Source organism: Artemia franciscana, chromosome 9, assembly GCF_032884065.1.
Source record: "Artemia franciscana chromosome 9, ASM3288406v1, whole genome shotgun sequence".
Taxonomy (NCBI): Eukaryota; Metazoa; Arthropoda; class Branchiopoda; order Anostraca; family Artemiidae; genus Artemia; species Artemia franciscana.
The window spans coordinates 38,601,723-38,629,484 of NC_088871.1; the positions used below are offsets into that span (position 1 = coordinate 38,601,723).

Below are 27,762 nucleotides of genomic sequence, written 5' to 3' on the forward strand. Positions count from 1 at the left end.
AAAAGTTTATTGTGAATGGGCCTTTAGGTCATCATTTTTCTAAGGCTCCTTTTGTACACGAAACGCTTCGTACCTAATTCTTTGTCTTCAATTCTATACAAGCAGTCGAACTACATTAAAATTCAATTTAAGTCCGATGAATTAGTAGTAGATACGTATGTACCATTTTGTTTGGGGGGATTAAGTCGTCAAGGAACGTTAAAATTACGTGAAAATGTTGGGACAAGAATAATTTTAAAAACTGTAATATTTGAGGGAGAATCGAAGCCCCTACCCACTACTTGCATACCCGTCCTATTACATTCTGATAGTTTAGAATTGTATTTTCAACCTTGAGGGGGAAGGGGTACTTGTATGATATAGCGACCACACTCAAGAGGTGAAGTTGGTTAATCATAATAAAATTTATCAGAATATGATGAAAACATAATACGGTACTTGTATATTATCCCGAACAAACTCGAGAAGTATGCTTTGTTTGATCTAAGAAAAACTGTTTTGTCTGTCTGCAATTGAGAGTGAGAAAAACTAAGATGGAACTGTATTTTAACTAAATATTTAGCATATAGACGTGGTTAGGGGTTAGGTCAACAAAATTATGGAAACTGCAACGGAGAATTATAGAAGGCAAGCAGCCCAGAACGCATTATAATAAATACGAACCTAACCATCTATATATATTAAATCTTTAATTAAAATATACCTGCATAGCATTTTAATCTCGCTCAGGCTAGGCTGATTATCTCCGAGTGGACACTGAAAACCGGTATATTACAGATCAAGAACAAACTGTGCTCGTTGTATCATACAAGTACCGGGGAAGGTGTTATCCCGAATAACACTCCTTTATCCCTTGTCCATCTCCACTGTCATACTTTCTCATGTTTTTGTTATGTTTATTTAGTTTTGTGCCTTCATTGACCGCGTAGACCTGTGATACAATTAAAATGGCTTCCGATCAGGAATTCTGCCTGCGATGGAACAATCATCAAAGTACGCTTGTTTCCGTTTTTGACCGACTTTTAAGCACTGAAATTATGACAGATGTCACACTTGCTGCAGAAGGCAGAAGTATCAAAGCACATAGACTGGTACTCTCAGCTTGCAGTCCATTTTTCCAGGTAGAGTATTTAGTTTGCATTTAGATATTGTAGTCCAGTTTGTATTTTCAATCGTTGTTTCTCCTCTGTCTCAGGACTGTCAATTGGTGAGGGGGCAGGGGTCTATTCCCCTCCCCCTTAAGTAAAGCATAAACACCTTTTATCAATATTTTTATTGAAAAATATGCCCCTTATAGATGTTAAAAAAATCTTTTTTTAATATTTTCATTGAAAAAAAAAGATTGCTCCTTTGGTTTCAACTACTTTAGGTACTTTAGAGTACACCTTAGCTTTTCTTTAAATGCTTTTTTTGTATGTTAATTTTAAAAACTGAAAAAAACTTGTACTCCTTAAGTTTTTGGGAATCGACTCCTCTGATGAGTGTCTTTAACAAATCCTGCTTCTTCTTTTAATAGGACTATAATTTTTGAATACCCCTCATAACAATTAAGTTGTTTTGTTATTAATTTGTAAACTTGGACAGAATTGGTTTGGTTACAAGAACTTCATTCAAGCGGTAACAAATTTTCTTTTTATGCCATAATTATTTGAGTTTTTTCTGTTGAGAGTATCTTTTTGAGGGGGGGGGGGGTAACACTACACTTACGTGCGGTAATTTCTGTTTACTATAAGTTTGACCGTGGTTCTCATTGTCTTCTTCCTTTTTTAGGTGTTATTTCTTATAGAAATTCCTTTTCGTTTTAAAGTTGATACACCTGATGGGAACTAATTTATGCTTGTTTAAGTTTTTACATTTCAATTATAACGTATCCAACATAGGCACAGGCGGAAGTTTTGACCATTAACACCTGCACAAGGCTCGTTGTAATATATTCGAATGTTTATTTTATCTAGAAAGTGGGGCAGTGAATCTCCATTCTCACCATAGTTGAGGTACCTCTCAAGTATTAAAAAAAAACAAAAAATTGTAAAGTAGAGAGAAACACTAAAATATAAAAAGGAGCGGAAATTATTCCGTATATAAGGGTAGCTACCACCCCCTCAATATGTCACTCTTCACGATAGACTATTTTAGAACTTTTAAGAATAGCTTCTTATTTTTATTTAACAACCCTTGTGTTTGAGGAGTCGTTATTGAAGAATTGGGACAAAAGGTCAAACTGCGTAAAGAGCAAGGTATTGAGGAGGGGACAGCCTCCTAAAATGTGGAATAATTTCTCTTCGTTTCTAGTTCTAATGTTGATCCTTTATTTAGCTGAAAAAACTTGCCTTTTTTATTTCGTTTTTCAAATAATGCCGGAAAATCCGGCTCCTCTCCATGGAAAATTCATCCCCTCTACGGAAATTCCTCCAGAGAGATATATACGTTCATAATAAGCAAATAATGGTTGATATTATCACGATTTAAGTTGCTTTTAAAGGTGTTAATGATGAAAAAATGATTGTAAACTGAATCTTTGTTGCACCAGTAGTTGCGACGAAGTTTCAGTGTCGCTTATTACTTCCTTACTAAATCTTTTTTTTTTGTTAATTAGCATAATAGACTCTCTGGTTTTATTTAAATCGTCAATTAGTAAGTTGCAGCTACCGCTGCAACCTCGGTAAATTAGGTAGCTAGGTCATCTTCATATTTCATCTTTTTTTAGACTTGCACACTTTTACACCTAACTCCTCCATTTATCCTTGAATTCGAGAGAGGAACGTGCGTATGGATATTTTTGAAGGGGTAGGCCTAATGAGTATCCTTGGCGTTTTGCAAAGTGGGCCTAAGTCCTCTTTTTTGCGAAAATAATTTAAGCACGTGATTAGAAATGGCCTGAACAGATCTATAGATTGTTCTATTCAAAATGGGCTTATCGTTAATCCTGACCAAGTTGCAAATTGTTCCAAAAGGGTGTAAGTCTCTTATTTTCAAAGTGGCGAACAATTAAGCAATTTGGACATTCCCGGAGAATTCCGATGGAAAAGTTAACTAGGTATTTAGTCTTTAATGTTTGAAGTTTCTTAAATTCTGATTTCTGAGAAAGATTTCTTCTTTGTGCGTTTTCATTTTCATTTTGTTCCCGTGTAAAATTAGGAAAAGTGGACTTATGTCCTTTTTGCAAAATGCCCTGGATATGTGGGAACGGAAGAATCTTAAAAACTCAGTAAAGGCGGATTATATTAAAAATTTAGGATACAGTAGGGGGAGTTATGCGCGATTTAATATTCTACATGTGAGAAATAGGTGTATCCGCTTGCAAATAGTTGATATAGAATTACGTGACCCCCCTCCCCCCAAAAAAAGGAAAAAAATCAGTTACGATTTTGGCGGCAATAGTTTTGGTTCGGAAACGGTGATGATGAAAATCAGTTGATAGGTCTTGAGTTGTGTCTTCTTCACTAAATGAATGATGAAAGTTTATAAATAACGCTTAAAAAAACTCCGATTGTAGTGTTAAACCACATTACTAATTAATAAGTCTCTGTTTGCTACTCAATAAAATTTAGCTTCCCAATAGTACGTTAACTACTCGGGTATGAAGACGGGTTTTGACTTCAATATGCGTGAGTTTGAAAATTTAGGTTTCCCACTTTCTAGTTCATTACCCTTTCTTGTCGTTGGGTCCTTACTGGGGAAATTCCTTCGTACAGGTTTAGAATCCGGAATCCTTGGAACCAGTTGTTTATGAATTTCATATCTTCCAGATTTCGGAACGATCATATATATGCATAAGTATGGGCAGATACTCATGCAGAAAAGAGCGGGGTACTCAGAATCATTACAGTTCCCCTTTTATATTTGTGATATTATTCGTATTATCCGTCTTCATTTTTTTTTTTTTTTCGAACTTGCCCCCTCGTGAAATAAATAGCTGCATATGTTTCCGTTTGTGACACTTAGGAGACAGGAGTAATAGGAGAATTCCGTAGTAGGAGATCAGGGGTAATCTTGGAAATGTTTTCAAATATAACAACTTAGTACCCATGTGTGTGTTGGGGGGATACTCTTCCACGACTCTTGCCTCTTCGTGCTTTTACGTGAAAATTAACAGTGATTATGGTTTATGGTTGTATGAATAGATTTGCAGAAAGTAAAACAGTTCAAAATAGGGATGAAACCTTTTAATTGACAGTGAACTGTTGAACTGTTTGAACTGTTTTACTTTCGTCATGGAAAGGCAGTGTGGTCTTCGAAGTTATCTAAATAGATTTGCAGGGTTTTTTATTTTCACTATACCATCAGTTGCGCAAATCGGGAAGGTGTGTGTGGGAGAGCATTCACACCTCCAAGCTTTTTTGCCTCCACCATATTTTGAAAAAATCCTTTATTATTATTTTTTTAATAGTTCGTTCGGACAGATATAATATAACTTGCAATACACGATAATGTGGACCCATAAGTTTAGTCGGGTAGGGGGGATTCACCTCCTGTAAGGTTCTTTCTCGGTGCTCCCAAAAGGTGCCCTTCTCTTGCAGAATTGGTCCCTCCTTGAGTCTCAATTTGGGTCCAAAAGCGATGTAAATGTTTCGAATTGTCAGGTTTACTATCAAATCAACCATCACAAAAAGATGCATAAAATGACTCAATGGAAGTAATAAATTGAATGAGTTCTTTGATAACTTCCATGTTTTCCGAAACCGTACTTTCTGCCGATCATTTCGGAAATTTTGAATCAACAGCAACAATTAGTTCAAATTTTCCTGGTAGGTAAAAAAATAAAATTAGATTCTTTGATCCAAGGTTTTTAGGGGCGTTTCTACTATTTTTAGGGGGTCTGAGATAACCCCCTTATATATCGGGAGTTGTCGGCAAGTCATTAGCAGATAGAGGATACTGACTTGCTACAAATTATAAACTCAATTTTTGGATTTCATCAGTAAGGGAAGCATTAAATAGGCTGTCTCTCACCCAACAATAATAATCTTGATGTAGACTGCATAAAGCTTATCCTTCATTCTATTTATTTTTCAATTATCAGTCGTTTTCCGACCTCTAGAAAATTTCTGAGCTCTGTTGCTAATTGAGATAACGATTTAAATGGTGAAAAAGCATTCACATGCCAAGCCTGGCTGAGCGACTATCCTGTCAGGAGCTGTATTGAGATTTCAAGATGTGAAAATTATTTTGAAAACAGATTGTATTAAAAATGAATGAAAACATAATCATTTAAATCAAAATAGGGATAGAACTATGATGAGACAATGAAGAGTATTAAATCCTACTGTGAACTATGACCTATTTGACGAGAAACTGACTGTATTGATTTAAAGCATTACTCTATTTCCTGGAATTTCGTACACCAGGGGGGGGGGAATAAACCAGGAAACAGATCAGCCCACGCCGAGCAAAAAATACATTGTTGTGTTTAATCCTACTCGGTGTGTCACCAACATTTTTGCATATACTATTTTGAAAGTTCCGCGTCTAGAAGCTTTTCCATCAAAGGGAAGCATTTTTTTTTGTCGGAAGGCTATTTTTTGTGCATTATGATGTCGTATGCTGTATTTTTTGGGGTCAAATGAGACAAGAGCTAACAGGCCCTGACAACTGGTTCTGCCTCCGTGTACGTATATCCACGAAATACCTGGAGAAAATTAGTGCATACCGATCAACTTAATCTTGGAAAGCGAAGGGCCCCACCCGACTTGACGGGATTTTTTTAGGGGTAGGGATACAATTTCAGAACCATTCTAGAAAATTGGTGAGAGTCGATTAGAGCAATAACCAAGCTGACCTTCAAGACTTCAGCCACAACTTGTGTATGACCTGCATTACCTTGATTATTATCAAGAACTCCCAAGGGGAGAGGGCTAGCGTGCAAAACTTATGTTGGACAGGGTGGATTTTTTTTTTAAGCATAAAGTGTTATATTTTTGGTCGTTACAATTTTTCCACTCCTCCCTCCTCTGTGGACCACCTTGATCTAGAGTACTTTATGGTTGGCATTATTTTACTATAATGGGGATGGTGATTTTAACTTTCCAAAGATCTAAATTGGACGACGAAATGGTTTCGAAAGTTGATTTTATAACCAAATGACGAAAAAAAATAATTAAGGCAAAAAAATTGTTTATAGTTAATGGATGGATCCCTTTTTCGGATTTTAATTGACGTGGAAGTATTGGCATAGCTATGAAGTTTTCCTTGTGTGCAGGGATGGGTGGGGAAGTTCAAAATTATCTTCACCAAGTACATCAGGCATATTCAGACATATTATATACGAAAATTGAACTTCACCCAAGCCCTCTCCCTGGACTTAGGTGCAGTTCAGTTTTCGTGTATAATTCGTAGGCCTACATCAATGTCTATATTCATATTTAAACACATCTGTAAAGTAAAAAAAAAGAGGAAAAAAGAGTTACCAAAATCCCATCCTATTCCTTTTTTTTAGCCAAAAGAAAGATAGAAAAATATTGAAACTCAATCCAATAAGAACTCATCAATATTTTAGCACGCTACGGCCCTTTTCCAAAATTCTGGATGCGACACTGTCCCTACAGAGACCTTTTATACTAATAGTAAAATTTTTCTTTCCAGGAAGTCTTGAATTCAAATCCAGATAAGCATATGGTGATATTTTTAAAAGATGTGCCTTATGAAGAACTACGTGCCCTTGTGAGCTATATGTACAAAGGTGAGGTGAGCGTAGCACAAGATAGATTGACTAGTCTTATTAGAATTGCAGAAAACTTAAAAGTGCGCGGGCTGGCTGAACCTGATGAAACTCCGTCAAAGAAGCTACCCCCTTTACCAAAATTGACACCCGCTGTGATTAAAAGAGACCCAAATACACAGCGTCCTAGCACTCCCAGTTCCAAGAAAAGACGAAAAGCTGAATCGCAATCGAATTCTCTATCTTCTGGGCCGAATCCATCGACCGAAAACGGCGAAGAATCCCAGCCCTTAAATAATGAAGGACAGAGCCTCCTTGAAAAGAGTTTGTTAATGCCCCGTGAAATTAATGCTAATCATGTAGAATATACCCCACAAGCTGCCGGACCTTCAGTTAATGTGAAAAAAGAAGAAATTACCATGGAAAGTGCTGATGAGGCTGAGGACGGTGACGACTGGAGTGGACCGGAGGGGGAGGAACAGCAAGGTAGGCATTCAATCCATTAAATAAATAATAATAAGAGGATACGGTACCTTAAAAAGTCATTCTATCTCGTCCATGATTGCCCATTATAAACTTTTGTAGTTTGTGTAGCCAAACTTTTTCGAAATGATCCAATGGTCTTGCTGTGACTTGTAGAGCTTGGATAAGAGATTCGAACCAATGACAGGAAACTAAAAGCTGACTCCTACTTTTCCCTGGAAATTTTAGAAAAACCATTTAACATCTCCCGTTCAATGTCGGAGATAGAGATATCAGTTTTAAAGAAACTTATGTCATCAGAGAATGAGTTTTTTCAGTGAAACTAAGCAGTCCCTGCTTTGCTTATTTTCAGGAAAGGGCTGTTCTTGAAAACTTTCCAGTATACCTGCTAGGAAAATAATAAGTCATCTTAAAGAAAATACCATCGTAGCAATTTGCCAGCTTTGAGAGTTCCCTGTGGCAATTCTCGTTTTGATTGACAACCTTTCCGGGAAAAGGGACCTGAAATGTCATTGTCGTTTTAATCATATTTTGTAGTCAAGATTCTCATTAGCTGCCGATGATATCGAGTCCTCTAGGATAATTTGCTATTGGACTCTTTGTCTTTGTGACGGTAAGCCACCGCTGAGGCTCAGAAAATGATTTTAAGGTACCGTATGCTCTTAATTAAATAAGCGAGTAGCGCAGGGTTTTCACACGGTGAACAACGCCTGATTTTAATGATTTTCTTCAATAGTTTAATGATTTATTTGTTAATTTAGTGATTTTTTTTGTTTAGGCAGTATAAAAATCACTAGAAATAGTGATAAATGACTAGGGGTGGTCACCCTGTAGTAAAGATGCTGCAAGAAACACGGTGAGCTCTTCGTTGGCGTATGCCAACAAGCTCTCTTCGACCATTTTTCTCTAAAATCTTCGAATTTATCCACTCACGATCTTGTTATCTTTGCACTCTGTTGTTCAAAAGGTGAACTTCATAGTCCCGACCCCCCCCCCCACAGCATTGAATTTTATCTTTTTATGTTTTTTTGTTTCTTCCCCTCCCCTAAAAGTTATCATTTAAAATTTAAATTTTAAATGTTTCGTGTCTTCATATCTCACGTGTGTCATAGATAACTTCGAAGACCACACTGCCTTTCCATGACGAAAGTAAAACAGTTCAAAATAGGGATGATACCTTTTTATTGACAGTGAAATATAAAATTATTTAACTGGATATTTCGAACACATATACAGTGTTCATCATCAGCAGTAAAACTCTCTTAGGATGGGGTGGGGATGCGCAACTTCAAAAAAGCGCAACAAATATATGGTCTATGAAAAAATTTTAAAAAAAATGGCCAGATTTTTTAACGGGTGAGAGGGGAAATCCAACGGTGCTCTCCTCAATACATGGCGGATCTTATCAAAATCTTTTTGATGGTATATTTAGATATCTTTCTGAAAATTTGGATGCAGTTTTGCTTCCCCCTCTTTCTTTACTTGCCTGGATAAAGTCTGATCCTAGGCTGTATACGAAAGTTTCTAATGTTGTTGGTTAGGCATTTGGGGGAGGACTGAGATGCAAAAATGGATGCGTCTCTAAAAATTTCTTACTTAAAACTTCTTTGCATGCTGACCGATGGTATGCGATGCGCAAATACCGATCTCCTGATTCAATACCTTCGGTTGGAAGTATAAAGCGTGGCTGGGTGCAAATCATCCGACGCTTCCCGTGTTTTTCCCTCAGATCTCTGGCTGAGCTTATAGGGTCACACCGTTGACTCCCAACCTGAACCAAAAAATCAGCGACACCAGGACTCGAATTTGACACATACAAAGTTTCTGAATGTAATGAAATTAAGAATTTGGTCTTTGCAATGTTTGGTTCAGAAAAGGGCATAAAATATAATATTACCAAATAAAGTATATTCAATTAATATTTGAATTATGCTAAAAAAATATAAGAAATTATCAAATTAATTGTTTTTGACGGTGGGACATGGATCTGGATCTGCCTGGTCGCATAAGAAAGGAGCCACTCCTAATTCAAAGATGCTTTACGCTACTTGACTATGCAAAATATTATTTGACACAAAAAATAGTATATATATGAATACAAAATATATCGGAATCTGGAGGTCCTTTAGTCTCAATCTGGTGCAGATATATCGGATTCTCCCTCTTTAATATCGTGTTTATAACATAAAACACATTTTTGCATGATGTTTCATGTTGCTGTAATTGAATAATATTTTAGCAGATGTGTGTATCATGTACGTAGGCATGAATTTGTTTTTGAGGGTTCATATTTGGAAAGGAAGGATGTGCTAAAGCACAATATGGCTGCCCTCCTCCCTCATTGTACTTCCTGGCTGAAGGGCTATGAAACGAGGATCGAAATCGCACGTTGGAATTTTAAACATCAGATTTGAATCTGATGTATATATATATATATATATATATATATATATATATATATATATATATATATATATATATATATATATATATATATATATATATATATAGTGTGTGCGTGTTTGTGATTAGGGGTGTGTGCATATATTCTGCATATACTGTAATGAATAGTGTAAGGAACATGGGTTCAGAAGGTCCGACCTCCAGAACATCTTGTCGGATCGACAAGAGGGGCATCAAAAAGACTGCAACGGGGGCTTTTCGTTTTGTTTTCATTGACGATTGCTTGGCGTTCGGTAGCATTGGAGCCCAAAAAGAGGTGAGACTTGCTATTCCTCCTTTGGGGTGGGAACACAAGAAAAATATAGGAACAAACCGGATTTTTTTAAAAATTGAAAAGAATATTGACGACTTTTAGAAAACACGAGTTCTCCAATATTTCGCCTCGTGAAGAAATTTTGTAGATTCTTCGGAAATATTTGAACCCCGATCTCCCATAACAATCCCTAAAATTACTGTTGGAGCCCCTACCAACTAACCATAGTATCCCTGTTTATGATTCTTTTTCTCTTTATTTCTTTTTATTAACTTGTTTTCTCTATTGATTTCAGTACTTTCATTTTTAAAAGGAAAAGAATGGCGATGTGTCGCTTAAATAGGTAGTTAATGTTGGCAATTTCTTTTTGTTGGCAAAGACCAATGTTTTCAAAGTAACTGGATTTAATGAGTATTGATGTTGCTTGGAATGAAAAGGTTGAATCTCCGGTTTAATTGGTATAACTTCAAGCATAGCCTGCAGAATTTAGTAGTCTAAAGCGATTTCTTCTATTTGAATGTGACTTAGTAATCTACCTCCAGGTGGGATCCTATTGAAACTATCTTATACCAAAAAAGGATCAGGGGTATATATGGTGTGGAATTTGCTTGTGAAACTTAACCCTCCTCCTGGTTTTGCCCAATATAATTCTCAATTGACAATTTTGGACGAAGGCGCGTGCTGCTATCATAGCCATTATTGTATTGTCTAACTTTTGCCAAAATTACAGCAGCTATTTTTATTTGTTTTGTTTTTCACATTTTGTAAATCTGTGCAATAGTTACCTGAAAACCTGCCACCAGGTAAAGTGAAATTATTAACATCTCGAAATCAGTGAAAAAATTCCCAGAATCATGATTTACATGCTTTCTTGTTGAAAGTGGTAGAATGGGCTTAGTTTTATATTATTTGTTCTTTCTTTTTCCAATGGAGGTAGGAGGTTTTCTGCAGACCAAAAGAGTACATGATACCCTTATAAATAAATAGCACTTGTATCCAACAGAAGGGCGTGGTACTGATTTCGTCACATGCAGTAGGCTCGATCCTGGTGACATTATAGCTCTGTGGTGCAGAATGAGGTGAGCAGTGTTGCCACCAGTTCAAAAGTAAAATCACTAATCTATTCAGTAAAAAGCAACTGAAGATAGTGCAGATAGTTAGGTAGAGTTATCACCGGATCAAAAGTAAAATCACTGATGTTTACAATAAAAAACTAAAACAGCGAAAAAAACTCCCAAAATCATAATCTATGTTCTTTAGGTATGTATGTAGAATAATACCTCCTACCTCCAGAGGAAATAATCGAAAACTATCCCATTCTACCTCTTTCAATTTAGTCACATATAGTAGGCTCTATGCTGGTGGCATGCTAGCTCTGTGGTGCAGATAGAGTTGAGTAGAGTTGCCAACAGATCAAAAGTAAAGTCACAGATGTTTTCAATAAAAATAACTAAATCAGCGAAAAAGTTCCCAGAATCATAATTTACATTCTTTAGGTATGTATGTAGAATGCCTCCTACCTCCATAGGAAATAAACCCAGATAATCAAAAACTAGCCCATTATACCACTTTCACTTTCGTCACGTGCAGTAGGCTCTATGCTGGTGGCATGCTAGCTCTATGGTGCCCATTGAGATAGCTTACTTAACGTTTAATAGCAATTTAAGTGTTAAAAATTAATTGTTTACATAATATGTTATGTATTCATGATTAAATACACATACAATGAAACACTACTATTCTGTCTAAGGCTCATTGGCATTTAAAAAGGTGGAAGGCGTACGAGTCACTTAATCAAAAAATTCACTAACTTAAAGAGAGAAGGCAAGAAAAAAAGAAAAGAAAAACAAATGCAGAAAATAAAAATTAAATAGTACTTTATTTGTGCTCTGATCATTTTTTCTTTTTATGAGCCACATATTTTGAGTGAAATTGCAGGCCCTTTTCTGTAGAAACTGATTTTCCAGCCAGAATCTGGACCTAGGCTCTAATTAACTAAAAAAAAAAAACATTACCTGTATTATATGGTGTAAATAGTTATCGTGAAAACTTAAAATGACTCTCCTCAAAAGCAGTGATATATGAAATGGGGTAGTTCTGAAGGTGGATAATTTCATTTTAGGGTAGAAAAATACGGATACTTTTATTTATTATAAGTATTCTTTTTGGTTTTGTTAATTTACTTGTTTTTGTTATATTTCATTATCAATAACCTGACTTCTCTTCTTGAGTGGAGTCGGGATATTTAACAAGTACCTAAGTATCCTTTTTGGTTTTTGTTAATAACCGACTTAAAAGGAATATAGGCTCTAGTAATGTTTATTTGGTCTTAGCATGCTGAATCATCTTGTTCCTCTAATTTCCAGCAGATTTGTATTTTAAAATTCTCAACTAGACTAAAAGACCTTGTGTATTATCACATGTAGATCTTGTGTTGTCACACTGTAGATCTTGAGCACTTGTATATTATCCCGAACACACTCAAGAAGTTTGCTCTGTCTCCGAGAAAAGCCGGTTTGTTTGTCTGCAATCGATTATAATTAGCTTAATCTTGGTAAGAAAAAGGGTGATGCAGGTATATTATAATTAAATATGTAATATATAAAGGTGGTTAGGTATTTAATATAATGCGTTCTAGGCTGTCTGCTTTCAATAATTTGTTTTGAGTCTTATAGTTTCATCATGATTTGTTATATTTCATGATAATTAACCTAACTTCTCTTCTTGGGTGGAGTCGGGATATTTAACAAGTACCTTAGTATCCTTTGTGGTCTTTGTTAATTTACTACTTAAAAGAAATATAGGTTTTAATAATGTTTATTTGGTTTTAGCCTACTGAATCATCTTGTTCCTCTAATTGCCAGCAGATTTGCATTTTAAAATTCCCAACTAGACTAAAAAACCTTGTGTATTATCATATCTTGTGTTGTCTTGTGTTGTCAAACAGATCTTGTGTTGTCACATTGTAGATCTTGAGAACTTGTAATATTATCCCGAACACACTCAAGAAGTTTGCTCTGTTTGATCCGAGAAAAGCCTGTTTGTTTGTCTGCAACCGACTATAATTAGCTTAATCCTAGTGAGAAAAACTGTGATGCATGTATATTATAATTAAATATTTAATATATAGGGGTGGTTAGGTTAAGTTAATATTATATGTTCTAGGCGGCCTGCTTTCAATAATTTGTGTTGTAGTTTCCATAATTTATTACTTACGTTGTATACTTTCATCATGATGTGTTATATTTCATTATAATTAACCTAAATTCTTCTCTTGGGTTTTTGGTTTTTGTTAGATTACTGCCTAAAAGGAAGATGGGTTCTAATAATATTTATTTGTTGTAGGTTACTGAATTACCTTGTTTCTCTAATTTCCAGTGGATTTATATTTTAAAATTTCCAACTAGATAAAAGATCTGTTTATTTTGTTTTTAAACTTCATGTTTTCTCTGCAGTTTTTGCCATATTATTTTTCCCCTCTCCAATGGTTCTATTGTTTCAACGTAAAAACGATAGTTTCGGTCTTACTCCATAGCTGAGATTCAGTTCTGTCCATCTGCCCAAATTATATTTTGGAAAGTAAAGTAAACATGATTTTTTACATTGAAAATACGTTGGACAATTGATTTAAAATCTTTGAAAGAATGACATCTCCTATTTTGAAGCAAATTTAGATCATTTCCTAAGAAAAGGTCTGAAGTAACATCATAACTCTGGATCGGTGAATGAATACAGGGTTGCCGCCCGATCACTAGATTTTAGTGATTTTCTTTAGTAATCTAGTGATTTATGTGCTGATTTAGTGATTCTTTTGTTTAGGCAATATAAAAAATCACAAGAGATAGCGATAAATCACTAGGGGTGGTAACCTTGAATGGATAGATCTGAGACAAATGAATTAGGTGACATAAGATCTTGTTCTTTTGGTGAAAGTTAGAGCTGAATGCTTTTCGCAAGATCATTTGTTTCAGAGGGAACGTAACCGGAAAGAAAAATGTTCATCATCTCAGAAATTCAAATGTGTATCCCAAGGGCCTTGCACACTTGAACCCAGTATGACTGCTGCAGGTATGGATGGACACCTGTGTTGCCAGTTGTTTGGTCTAAAGATGGGCTGCCTAAAAGTGAAAATGCACCGAAACGCCGTTTTTCTTTATGCGCCGAACGAATGATTTCCTCCAAAAAAATGCGCCGATTTGAAAAATTCAATGTGCAACCACCTCAAGAAAGCTCTAAAATGGCGCAGTTGCGCCCCATCTGGTCACTATGATGCACATACACACGGCTGGAGGTTTGAAAGGCAGCGCTGGAGGTTTAGTGTGTGACACCGGATGCACAGCATCGTCACACTTGTAAAAGTCAAATGCTTTCATATACTGGAGCATTTAATTTCCCTTCAGATGACCTATTTGAGCCTTAGCAGACTTAACCTCCAGTTTTTAAAATTGCCTTTTATGCAAACTTCAACTAGGCTTTCTGTAATAGTTGGGCTTTTATAACCTACAAAGAATCGTTTAATTTACCCTCGGGGGGCGAATTTGGATGACTAAACAATTTCATGCATACATGTCTCGTTAAGAGGAATTTTTTTGGGAGGGGTTTTAATGACTGTATTGTGCCCCCCTGTGCTGAGCCATGGTCATGTTTAACATTTTATAAAATAAAACATTTGAAATAAGGGCTCAGTCGCCATGCATAGTCGCCCCAAATAGGTGGTTTGCCATTTTTTGGTTCCCAGTTGCTTAAAACTGAAAAAAGGGACCAAAAATATGATTTTGAAAGCTATGCTGTAAAATTTTAATCCTGTCGCTCCCCTACATTTTCAATTATCGAATTAATGGTGATGGAGGAATGTGGGCTGATCAAGATTTAGTTGTCCTGTATCAGTGAGTCTGCATCTAGGGAAGGCACTCGCGGAAGGTCTTTTGGTCCACGTCCCGTCTTTCTTTTTCTGATTTTATGCAAATCAGCTACTGCATTTGGCCCTCCTCCTGAATAAGATTACGCTCCTGATCAAGATTGTATATAACTACGTCGTGACATTTTGGTCAAATCATATATTTTCGAAGTTCTGAAATGCCAAGAAGTATTTGATTTTCCAAAATTCGCCTTTCTCATTTGTATAAGTTTTTGAAGACTTACGCCTAAGTTCTTGTAACTATAATTGCTTTGACCATGTTTTGAAGGTCTAAAATGCTTTCTTTGCCTAAAAAGGTCTTCGTTATTAGCCAAACAAGTAAGACTGTTTGACACTAAATTTTGAGCTTTATGGAGAAGGGCCTATAAAAAAATGCTTAGCTGCTGGGAGGGGGGTCTCCTCTTCGCATGATCTTCTCCTCTTCTCAGTGAACAGAATTTTATTTTTAATTCACTTTGCTCTCTTATAAAATTTGCTGGAGTTAGTCTGCGAAAACCTGTGTTTGTTTTTAATTTCAAATTAATTTCTGCAAACAAAACTTAAGCTGACACTCCCTTCAGGGGCATCAGTTCATGGAAATGCGGGGGGGGGGGTGTATTTTAAAATCTAGAGGTAGGCAGTTTTTCTTAATTTCTAATAAATAAAATAAAAAAATTTTTAGTGAAAATATCTAATAAAAAGGTGTTTGCAAAATCAAAAAGGTATCTCCCCCCAATAGACACATCCTCCTCACTTACCTTGTGTTGATTTGTTTTTTTATAATGGAAAATACTTGGAAAATTGTATAAAAAAATTCAGATTTGAGGGGGGTCAGAAGCCCTCCTCTGTGAACGCGCCTGTTCACTGTCGTCAAAAAATACAAATTTACAGTTCTTATTACTCTTCTGTAAGGTATACATTTTGTAGCTAAATGTGTTTTGAATAGCCAGTGTGGAGTTTTGACCTGTCTAACGTTGTTTCCGTTTTTGTAATTTTTATAGTGAAAAAAGAAATCACCAGTGCAACAACACAAACACAGAAACAAATGCACACCATAAAACCAAACAAAAAATAATAATAAATTATAAAAATATAATAATGAATAATAAATAATAAAAAATTAATTCCTCAAACAAAATGCTCAGCCGGGCCACGTTTACCTTGTATTGATTGTTTTCAAATAGAATATCGTAAAACAATATTTAGCTTTTTGAGGGAGAAGACCGAATGCTTCCCTTGATTATATGTATCAGCCCTGTCATTCAACAAGAAAAAGATACAAAATTCCAGTTCCCCGGGGAAAACTTTATTCTTTATAATTTAGTATCTTTCATTTAGCGGAGTTATCCGGGAACCTTTACGTGTTTTTTTTTTTTTTTTCAACTGCTAAAACTGTCTCAAATTCCTATGGGGGTTTCTTGTCAATAGGATTTTAAATAGACTCCATATTGAATTCCCAAACATGGGAACCAAAGATATGTAGATACTTGTGGGTCACGCTAACCGGGTCGAGTCCCTGCAGGTGTTATTTTGGGTTTTGCATAGGACCCTGAGGCGTGGAAGGCACCGGAAAAGAACGTGAAGCAATTAAGAGACTAACAATAAGTTTTCGTTGCCCTTGAGATTTTAAGGAAACAGAAAATGAGGAAAATAACATGCAAATTATACATTGTACTGAACATTTATCAATGTTCAGTACAATGTATAATAAAAAATAAATAATGCATATAGAATATACTGATATATATATATATATATATATATATATATATATATATATATATATATATATATATATATATATATATATATATATATATATATATATATATATATATATATATATATATATATATATATATATATATACTTACATTAATATGTGAGAATCAAAACTAATAATGATTTTACGAACTTTTTCACTTTTAGTGTGTTAGATTCATTGTATCGGCTGAAACGATTGTGATTTACAGATCCATAAATATGTACACAAAGTGAAGGGACTCCCCCTCAGGTCATTGTAAAGAATATTTCAACAAAATTTAAAGAATTGCTTATTTGAGCCCTCTTTCTCTTCTTGGAAAAATCGATAAAACAAATGTTAATTTAGATTTTTGACACTCTTAAAGAATGCCCTGATACACCTCTAGGTATGCACGCTGGAATTCGTTAAGATGGGGGGGAATTCTAATTAAGACTAAGTGCATAAAATGTATGGGGGGAATCGTAAAAATATGTTAACCCTTTCTTTGAACAAAATGGAGCATTCCTTTGTGTACGTGTCTTTTCCCTTCCTCTTAAATATCTGGAACTTGGTTCACCTTAAATGGTCAATAATATTTAGACTAGCTTACTTAATCTTGCTTCTTAAAAGTTCTTATCTCCACTTGTAAGAATTTTATATCTGAGACTTAACTCAGAGGCGGTCAAAAAATGATAGCAGTCTTTTCAGATTGAGACGATTGGTTTTCTCAGAAATGAGACGCTTTCAGATTGTGGCTTTAGGCCCGTGATTCCCAACGTGGGGCGCAGGCCCCACCTGTTGGGGTATGTAATTTTTTTCTAAGGTGGGGGTTTGGGCTGGATACACACCCTTCCGATTTTTATTCTTTAGAGGATTTTAGAAAAAAAAATCCATGTCAATGATATCACATTCAAATGCATGAAATATATATATATATATATATATATATATATATATATATATATATATATATATATATATATATATATATATATATATATATATTATATATATATATATATATATTATATATATATATATATATATATATATATATATATATTTATGTATGTATGATAGTATTGCAATGACGTTTTTCACGTATAAAAGGCGTTGTAAATTTTGAATGACAAAATCTGAATGGCACAAGGAGTGCATCAGGATTTTAGAAATGACTAGGTGGGGCATGGTCCAAAATCAGTTGGAACCATTGCTTTAGACTCATTGGTGCTTTACCGCCTCGTAGCACAATGGATTGAGGATCTGCTTGACAATTTAGGGCCCAGGGATCGATCCCGCTTCACCATGGTTGGGCGACAGGCTTGCTACTTGTCCCTGTTGAAAAGAACACCTCCTATTGAAACATCGATCCAACAGTTATCGGTGTAATCCCCCCTGAAAAATGCCACCCGAAAGACCCCCCCCCCGCCGCTGGTTGGTCTCCATTCACTTTCGACTTATTAAAAAAAGGACTAACTCTCAATTTCTGACTTAGTGATTACCTTAGAACTAATTCTGAGTTTATCTGGAGGCTCAATGTGAGTTGGAATGTTTCGGCATTAAAATTCGCCGTTTGAAGCATCTCTCTCCCTCCCTAACTACAAAATAATCTGAGAACCGAATTGTAGAGGTTTAAAGCCTTTATATGCAAATGTCTAGAATTGTAAAATAACAGAGGATTTACCTATGACAGTGAAATTTGTTTAGACCTTAAAAATATTTCAGCTAATTAGGGAGGGAGGGAAATACCTCAAATGGTGTGTTAAAATCTAAGTGATTGGAGACTAAATAGCCGTGAGGGAGGGTATTTTCAGGGGGATAAATGCCTAGCCCCCTAGTCAACGCATTGTGTGCCGGCAACGGCTCTGTAGGGTCTTCCTCATTGGTGCCGCTGCCAGTTTATAGGCCGACTGGGTATTTCCTCTCGGTATTAAAAGGCGAAATTGTTAAAATATTGCAAAATCTTGTAATGATAGAAATTAACCTTGTAGCTTAATAGTAAAAATTGATCTTGTAATAAAAAAAAGTTCTTCGTTTGGTCAATAAAAGGCTTATTTCAAATCTTCTATCGCTCCTTATAGAATTAAATAAAAAAACACTAATTTTTTTAGCTGAAAGTAAGGAGCGACATTAAAACTTAAAACGAACAGAAATTACTCCGTATATGAAATGGGTTGTCCCCTCCGCAATCTCTCGCTCTTTACGCTAAAGCTTTTAATTTATTAAAAAAGTAGAATTGTGGCAAAGAGTCAAACTTTAGCGTAAAGAGCGAGGGACTGCGGAGGGGACAACCCATTTCATATACGGAGTAATTTCTGTTCGTTTTAAGTTTTAGTGTCGCTCCTTACTTTCAGCTAAAAAAATTAGTTTTTTTTATTTAATTTCGGAACGTTTTTGAATTAATGCATGTTTGGTTTTGGCTCTCCGCACATAAATTATTAAAATGAAATTTGTATATTAATTCTTTTTTTGGCTAAATGGCTTTCTCTTAGTTTTGATCAGACGATTTTGAGAAATAAGGCGTGGAGAAGGAGGCCTAGTTGCCCTCCAATTTTTCGGTTACTTAAAAAGGCAACTAGAACTTTTAATTTTTAACGAACGTTTTTATTAGTAAAAAATATACGTAACTTAAGAATTAACTTACGTAACAAACTTTCATAACCTTATGTTTTTATTATGTATACGAGGGGGTTTGTACCCTCGTTAATACCTCGCTCTTTACACTAAATCGTAAGTTTTGTCCCAATTCTTTAAGAGTGACCCCTGAATCAAAAAGGCCGTAGAATAAATAGTTGAAATTACTAAAAATACTTTTGCATAAAGAGCAAGGTATTTATCTCCTCCTAAATACCTCGCTCTTTATGCTAAAGTATTTTTAGAACCCCTCATATGCGTAATAATCTCTGTTCGTTTTAAGTTTCAATGCTACTTCTTCCTTTCATTTGAAAAAACGTTTTCATGTTTATTTTTTATTGTTTTCTTATAGTAATGCTAGAAAATCCTGCGCCCTTTTCATTGAATTTTTCTTCCCCCATGACAGATTCCTCCAAGGGAAGATCCTCCAACATAGCCCCCTCTCCTCAGCCCCACCCCCAAACAAAATAAAATCCCCCTGAAAACGTCTTTACACTTCCCAATAACCATTATTATATGTAAACACTGGTCAAAGTTTGTAACTTGCAGCCCCTCCCCCAGGGATTGTGGGGGAGTAAGTCATTCCCAAAGACATAGTTATTATGGCTTTTGACTATGCTGAACAAAATGGCTATCTCAGAATTTTGATCCGTTGACTTTCGGAAAAAAATGAGCGTGGGAGGGGGCCTAGATGCCCTCCAATTTTTTTGGTCACTTAAAAAGGGCACTAGAACTTTTCATTTCCGTTAGAATGAGCCCTCTTGCGACATTCTAGGACCACTTGGTCGATACGATGACCCCTGGGGAAAAAAAAACAAAAAACAAACAAACAAATAAACACGCATCCGTGATTTGTCTTCTGGCAAAAAATACAAAATTCCACATTTTTGTAGATAGGAGCTTGAAACTTCTACAGTAAGGTTCTCTGATACGCTGAATCTGATGGTGTCATTTTCGTTAAGATCCTACGACTTTTAGGGGGTGTTTTCCCCTATTTTCCTAAATAAGGTAAATTTTCTCAGGCTCGTAACTTTTGATGGGTTAGACTAAACTTGATGAAACTTATATATTTAAAATCAGCATTAAAATGCGATTCTTTTGATGTAGCTATCGATATCAAAATTCCATTTTTTAGAGTTTTGGTTACTATTGAGCCGGGTCGCTCCTTACTACAGTTCGTTACCACGAACTGTTTGATTAATGCAGGGCTCCTAATCCTTGAACACGTATACAATGCTTAGTCGCACCAAGCTATCTTGAAATGACGTGCTTTTCTAAATCTTGTGTTTCTTGTGTTGTGGGACATTAGAAAAGTATATTGAAGTGATACTTCTTATAGTTGAGCTTGAGAGCTACATAATTAAAGGCATAAATTTTGTTTTCCTATAAGTTGCCTCTTTGGTTTTTTCACACGCTCCTGAAATGAATATTTTCTTCCATGCCTGTTCAACATCAATTTTGTAATATTAACCATTCTGACCATCCTTCTTAAGTTTTAAAGCAGGATCACTATACTTGTAGAAAATAAGGAAAGAGGCAAATATTTCGGATGAGACCTCTGACCAGCGTTTGTCAATGTCATTTAGTATGTCCTCCATTGAATGCTCTTATACAATAGTAAATGTTTTGATATTTTCTATTTTTGTTATTTTATTGTCGTTGAATGGTTATAGGCACACAAGAGTGTATTCTGGTATCAAACTCCCAAGCGAAGCTTGCAAGTGGACATATTTTTAAGCTGAATGAAAAAGCAAAGTTAGAGCCAATTTTCATAAATCAAGCGAAAATTACAGTGGAAATTGAAAAATAAACCACGTAGTACCATAAATGCAAAGACATACTAAAAAAAACTGACCTATTTTTCTGGATGCTTGAATTATGCAGGCTTATGTTGAATAACACAATCTTAGTTGAAGAATAGCATTACGCTGGCTATTTTCTGGAGGAATTGTTAAGAGCAGTTTTATGCACTCGCAGAATCTGCATATCAAACAAGAGGCTGTACTTTTTTGTGTTTGTGATTGGTCTTTTTCTTGCCTTGAGACCTCTATTTTTGCTAAACTTAGCCAATAAGATTTATATATTTTTTTTTTGCAGTTCTGGGATTTGACAGAATTCCTATACAAAAGTCTTTATTTGTCTTTCATTCTATTTGTCAGCTCAATTTTGCATGTGGAGATATTCAGAGGGGAAATTTTCAGTCGGTTTTGATTTCCAGGAAAAATTTCCATGGAAGGAGGATTTCCGGAGCGATAAAAAACGGCTAGAAATTAAAGTTAGTTTCAAGTGAAAGTACGCTGAGGAGAATTATCAGTTTAGTACTGATAATTCTGATAATTCCCCCCACGGAGGGGGGGAATTTTAATGGTGATGGAATTGTTTCAAGGGAATTTTTTGGGTGTGTGTGTATTTTGCGTGGGAGGGACTTTCCACGGAAGTTTCCCGCGAGGAAGGAATTTTTCATGGAGAGTGAGCCAGGTTTACCGACATTATTTGAAAAACGATCAGAAATTAAAAAGAAAACATGTTTTTTCAAGTGAAAGTAAGGTGCAACATTAAAACTCAAAACCCACATAAATAATTCTGTATATGAAGTGGTTGCCCCCCTCCTAAATACCTCGCTCTTTACGCTAAAGTCTCATTGTCCCAATTTTTTAAGAACGACTCCTGAAACAAAAGGGACGTTTGGATTGGGAAGCTTTTTTAAAACTGCTTTAAACTTTAGTGTAAAGAGCAAGGTATTGAGGGGGGGTCTTCATGTATGGAAATTTTTTTGTTCGTTTCACGTTTTAATGTTGCTCTTTACTTTCATTTGACATAGCTTGTTTTTTTATTTAATCATCAACAAGGATTTAAAATCAACCTCGTAATAATACAGCCGTTAAATGAAACATATTCCTTGCAATGATTTTGTTTGCTTAGCTGCAGTATATACGTATATTAACACCCTGATGTATCTATTGAAGTCTTTGGCATCGCAAAAAATTGCTTTTTCGTTTACTCTTGGTCGAAACAAAATGTTCAATGTTACTTACTTTTACTTACTGCCTTTTTTACTTTTTTTACTGTTACTTTTACTTACTACCTGGTATTGGAACTGCCATTGTTAAAAGCCTGTTTTCACGGGGAATGTGTTATGGCTTTTTTCAAACTTGCCCCCCCCCCCAACTTCTCCCCCTCCTTGTTTTAAAATTCTGTGGGGTGTTTGGATATATCTGCCTTGGGCAATACCATTTGCCGGCTACTTCAAAAATTGTCATCATGGTTAGCCTACTTTACTGGCTATTGTTGCTTTTTTCTAGACTGTTATTGTTCTGTCAAAATAAAAATGCGAGTTCTCTTAGAAATTTAACAGATTAATACAACTCTTCTTGTTTATCTAGTGTCCTGGTATCTGAATTTGTTTTGTTTGTAAGTTTCCTAACAGCCCACAGCCCACGTAATCATGTATTTCGTTAAATAACTTCTTGTTTTCTTTTACTGGCTGGGTTTTGATTCGCCCTTCCGTAAAGCGGCGTTCATATGCATGTCCAGTTAGGTTTTCATGTCTTCCTCTCTATCCAGACATCAACATCGACATCGAAGCATCTTCTGTTCATACATAGCATTCGGGTTATGTCCTTTTAGATTTGTATGGGTCCACCTGTCTGTCTGGATATAGACGTCGAGGCAGCATCCATTGGCGTAAAATTTGGCTCTTAGCTGCAATCCAATAAAAAAAAACAATTCCAATTGAAAGTAAGGAGCGACATTAAAACGAACAGTAATTATTCCGTATACGAAAGGGGTTGTCCCCTCCTCGACACCTCGCTCTTTACGCTAAAGTTTGACCCTTTCCCACAACTCCACTTTTTAAAACAATAAAAACTTAGCGTAAAGAGCGAGGTGTCGAGGAGGAGACAACCCCTTTCATATACGGAATAATTTCTGTTCGTTTTAAGTTTTAATGTCGCTCCTGTTTCTAATTTCCTTTAGAATGAGACCTCTCGCGACATTCTAGGACCACTGGGTCGATACGATCACCCCTGGAAAAAAAAAAACAAAAAAAAAAAAAACAAGGAAACAAAAATAACAAATAAACACGCATTCGTGATCTGGCTTCTAGCAAAAAAAAAATACAATATCTAAATTTTTGTAGGTAGGAGCTTGAAGCTTTTACAGTAGGATTCTCTGATACGCTGAAACTGAGGGTGGATTTTCGTTAAGATTTTATGAATTTTAGGGGGTATTTTTCCCTATTTTCTAAAATAGGGAAAATTTTCTCTGGCTCGTAAATTTTGATGGGTAAGACCAAACTTGATGAAACTTATAAATTTAAAATCAGCATTAAAATGTGATTCTTTTGATGTAACTATTGGTGTCAGGATTCCATTTTTTAGAGTTTTGGTTACTATTGAGCCGGATCGCTCCTTACTACAGTTCGTTACCACGAACTGTTTGACAAATTACAGCTGAAGCATCCAATTCTAGAGGATGAATTGCAGCATATTGAGCTTTGAAGCGCAATAAGAAAATGATAATTGCAATAGGTGGATTAAAAGCTTTGGAACACAGTTAAAAAATAGCAAATCCTTATTGAACGCCAAAAATAGATTGTAATAGGTACCATTGAACGCCGGGTAGAACTGTGTCTAGGATTTCAACTTCTACCAATGAGGAAGCTCCTTTTGTTAATATACGAATTATCTTTCAAAAGCAGTGTCCACGTGTATATCTAGCTGAACTTAGAGGCATTGGCACGTGTACGGCTGCACACATGTTCTTAGGCATGGAAGTCTTACTGGATCTGTACGTGAACGCCGGGCAAATTTAGTATATTCAGGAGTTTTGTTCGGGGAGGGGTACAATAAACACTTTAAAAAATATCAACAATCTGTTATATTCATTTTGTTACTTTTTCACGAGTCTGACAAAGTTTCGGGGGAGGGGGTAATCAAACCCCATGGCCCCTGGATACGGCGATGCTACGACTATGTAATTCCTACAAATGGATCTCGGAGCTACAAAGTTCGGCTATGCCCTTTAATTTATTAAATGGTTTCCTGTTTTTTAATCCCTAAATTTTTTTTCTACCTTGGAAAACTTCAATACCTTACCTCTGCTTTCTTGTAAAATTGTGGAAAACGTCGCATTTTTAAGATACAACACAAGTGGCACAGTGCTTGTGATGAGCTTTTTAGACGGAAGCACAATATCGGAAAGTTGCCGAACATGGACAATTGTATTGAAATCGGATGCTAATTTTGAAATTGACCCTCCTTCTGCCTGAATGTCTGCTTCGTATCCAGTTATTTTTGAAATTCTTTTTTCTAATGCCGAAACTTGCATTAAACTCATACCTGGACACAAGGGAAGGGGCAGGGTAATCCACCCAAGATTGGTCTAAAGCAGGGCTTTGAAGTCTGAGTCATGGAGTCTGAGTTCTAGTAAAAATTTTCTGAATTGAGTAGGAAGTCGAGTAACAGAAATAATGTAAGATCATTTATATTCTAAGCTGGAGTCGGAGTTATGGAAACGAATAGAGGCATACAATTTAAAACTTGTCTGTGCTTTTATACTAATATAAAAATTTATAAGATAAATATTTGCTATTAACAGGGTCTTCAAATTATATTTAAAAAAGAATCTGACAAACTCTGAACTTTTTACGAAAAGGAAAGAAAAGGGACCTTTACGAAAAGGGAAATATCACAGCTCGGAGCCGGAGCAATTGTGTTTAAAGTTTCAGGAGTTGTAGTCGCTATATTGAAATTGTCTAGAGTCGAAGTCAGCATAAGTTATGGCTGATTCGAAAGCTCTGGTCCAAAGAATCTACAGGAAAACAAACGAAAGCCAAAAGTTTCTCATTTGTGTTCTCCACTCCTCTCGCCACTAGAAAATCCTGGTAATCCCTATCCCTCGTCGCTTATACCTGGCTTGTGCCCTTTTAATTACAATGATGGCGGTAAATATATAAATTGATGTTTACCTTTTATAGGTTCCTGGCAAGAGACTCCGGAAAACGTACCAGACACTCCTGGGGAAAACTTCAATCAAGGTTAGTGTGCTCTTGTTTTCTTTTGTGTGAAAGCATTGATTGAGTACGAATGCGACAATCTTTAAACTTTTAAATATAAATTTCATAAATTTTATCAAAACAAAAGATTTTTTCTGTCAGTTATTTAACCGTTTGTAAACAGGTAAAAAAAATATATATCTCCTTTATTCTAGAAATAGACTCCTAATAGAGATGGAGTCGGTGCGATATGAACAATCTCAGTTGCCCAATTGCCTGCAAGTCCTGTGGACATGGTCAGTCATAAATCTTAAAAAACATTTTGTTTGGGGCCTCCAGTTGCCTTCAAATGTCTCATGCAACTGATAGACTATTTGAACTACCCTTAATCCAAGCCTATCTGCCTTAGTTCTGCCCTAGGATGAATGGATGATAGACTCTCTATCAACAAGTGAAACGACATTATTATACAATTCTATAAAAGGGTATCAAACTATCCCTCAAACTATCTAACTTGGCTTTTTCTCCAGTTAGCCATGACTCTCAAATTTTTCCTCACAATCCACCAAGTTGATTTTAATTCTAAAATCCTATTAGGTTCACAACAGCTTAATTCTACATCCATAACTCTATATTCCATACATCTAACTGGAAAAGGAATCAAACTGGCGTTTCTGCATTTTTTTGCAATAAATAAAACTCGAAAAAATAATCAAATGAAAATTTTTTGTGGTGTAAAATCGAACTTGAAGCTAGGTAGAAAACTGGTAAAAACATATTTTTTTCATACATATAATCTGCTCTGATAGTATGCTCAAGAAACTCCAAACACAACAAATCACCACGATTATTAGTAACTAGAAATTAAAATAGGAATTTCCAAGAACCAGTTTTCCAAAACTTGGACTAACATAATATATAGAAATTGTCCTTTACTCGTACTTTCCTTGTTTAACGTATTTTAAGATCCCTTCTCTCGGCCAAGTTTGCGTTCAGAGCGAGTTAAACTGAGTTTTCGAGAAAAGGAGCGTTAGGTGCGACTTGCATGATATAGTTTTCCAAAGGACCTGTGTATATTCTCTTGGATTTGATATGTAGGCGGTACAAAACATAAGCCAGAGCCTTTGAAAAGCAAGCCAAAAATGATCCTTTGAAAACAACCATAACTCGAAAATTTACTCGCCAGTCACCATCAAAATAAGCCAGCCTGGCCGGAAATAAGCCAACATGTCAACAGTGTTTGGGTCAATCATCGGAAAATCGTGACTTGATTCTATCGCCATACCGGATACAGAGTTGCCATTCAGTATTCGATCAATGCTTCTTAAAACCTACTTATTTGTCTAAACGTGTTAATTGGTGTTTATCTAATTTGTTTTCTTCTATCTTGTATGACTTGTTTTATGTGTTGCGTGGATCCGTTGCGTTTTAATGTGAAAAAATACGTGTTATCATCGTGCTATATGCGGTCGCGATTTAAACTGAGCCAGCATCAACTTACCTTTTGGATTACTCAAGAAGGTAAGTCACCTTCTCTAATTTACTTTAAGATGGAGCCAGCAGTCAACTCATTTGACATAGGAAGTAAAAAGTAAACGTTCTTCGTGTAAAACTGTCAAAGGGATAGCTGATGCTGGCTCCTGATCATGCGCGAAAGAAAAAATTGACGTCAGAGTTTTCTCACTTGTCGCTTCAAAATGATAAGCCAATTTTTAGATAAGTCAACTTTTCCAATGTTTCATTTTAAACAAAGAAAGAATAAGAATTTGCCATATCATAGATTTCCTCTTTTTTTCGCCTGGTGACATTTAAATAATGACTATGATGAATATGCCCTGACGTCATTGCTTTTTTGTGCGTGACTAGAATTTAGTAACATTGTTAATATGTAAATTGGTTGGTATCAAAAGTTACGATCTCCTTTTATGGTGATAATTATATGTTTTCTAATACTTATCTGTGATGCTCTGAAAAGGAAAGAAGTAAAAATCGCAAAGTCTTCAGTCACAGATTAATGGAGAGTCAGTCAGAAGTTTAGAAATTTACTATTGTCGTTTTTGAAATGGAGATTTTAGCTTTTGATTCCAATCATCTCATATGAGATCTATACGTTTCTTAGTGCAGCCTTTTCTAGTTTTTTCAGAAAATATTGGCCTAGCAGAAGTTTCTTAGTTAGGATGCCAAAAATTGCCTATATAGTAAGACATAACTAGCTATTAAACTCAGTCAAAGTATTGAAACGAATAATTAGATATATGACTGTTGGGCGTTCATGCTATGTTTGGCTTAGGGTTGCGGCTCAATTACAGTTTTCGCATGTGCGGTAATACACGAGGTACGATGCCAAAAAAAACAAATGAAAAGAATAAAATCAAATAGACAAGGAAAATGAGGTGAACTAAAATCGAATATTTGTGGGCATCAATCCATGGCTAATTGTAGAAAAAGCCAAGACAGATAGTCCGATTGAGTGAGAGGCAAATCTAGCATTAACCCCCTTATTAGGACAGTATAAAAATGATGCTAATTCATTTGTTAATAGATAAGTCTATCTATTATCCGTCATTCCTAGGACAAAAGACCAATTTTACGTGTCAACCAGCCGAAAAATACGAAAGAAAAATAAGTAGATATT

General features: G+C 35.6%; 1 protein-coding gene across 2 annotated transcripts in view; it reads left to right on the forward strand.

Moving 5' to 3' along the window:
• Positions 1 to 27,679, forward strand: part of LOC136031390 (protein bric-a-brac 1-like) — a 120,738-nt gene extending 93,059 nt beyond the window's left edge. The window contains exons 3-5 of one of the 2 annotated variants that reach the window (XM_065710924.1): positions 905 to 1,121; positions 6,583 to 7,144; positions 25,110 to 25,361. In XM_065710924.1, the coding sequence (XP_065566996.1) occupies positions 948 to 1,121; positions 6,583 to 7,144; positions 25,110 to 25,174 (801 nt within the window). In that variant the 5' untranslated portion in view covers positions 905 to 947 and the 3' untranslated portion in view covers positions 25,175 to 25,361. Of the gene's footprint in view, positions 1 to 904; positions 1,122 to 6,582; positions 7,145 to 25,109 lie in introns of both variants that reach the window. The other variant, XM_065710925.1, reaches the window with a different exon arrangement.
• Positions 27,680 to 27,762: the final 83 nt, after the last annotated feature.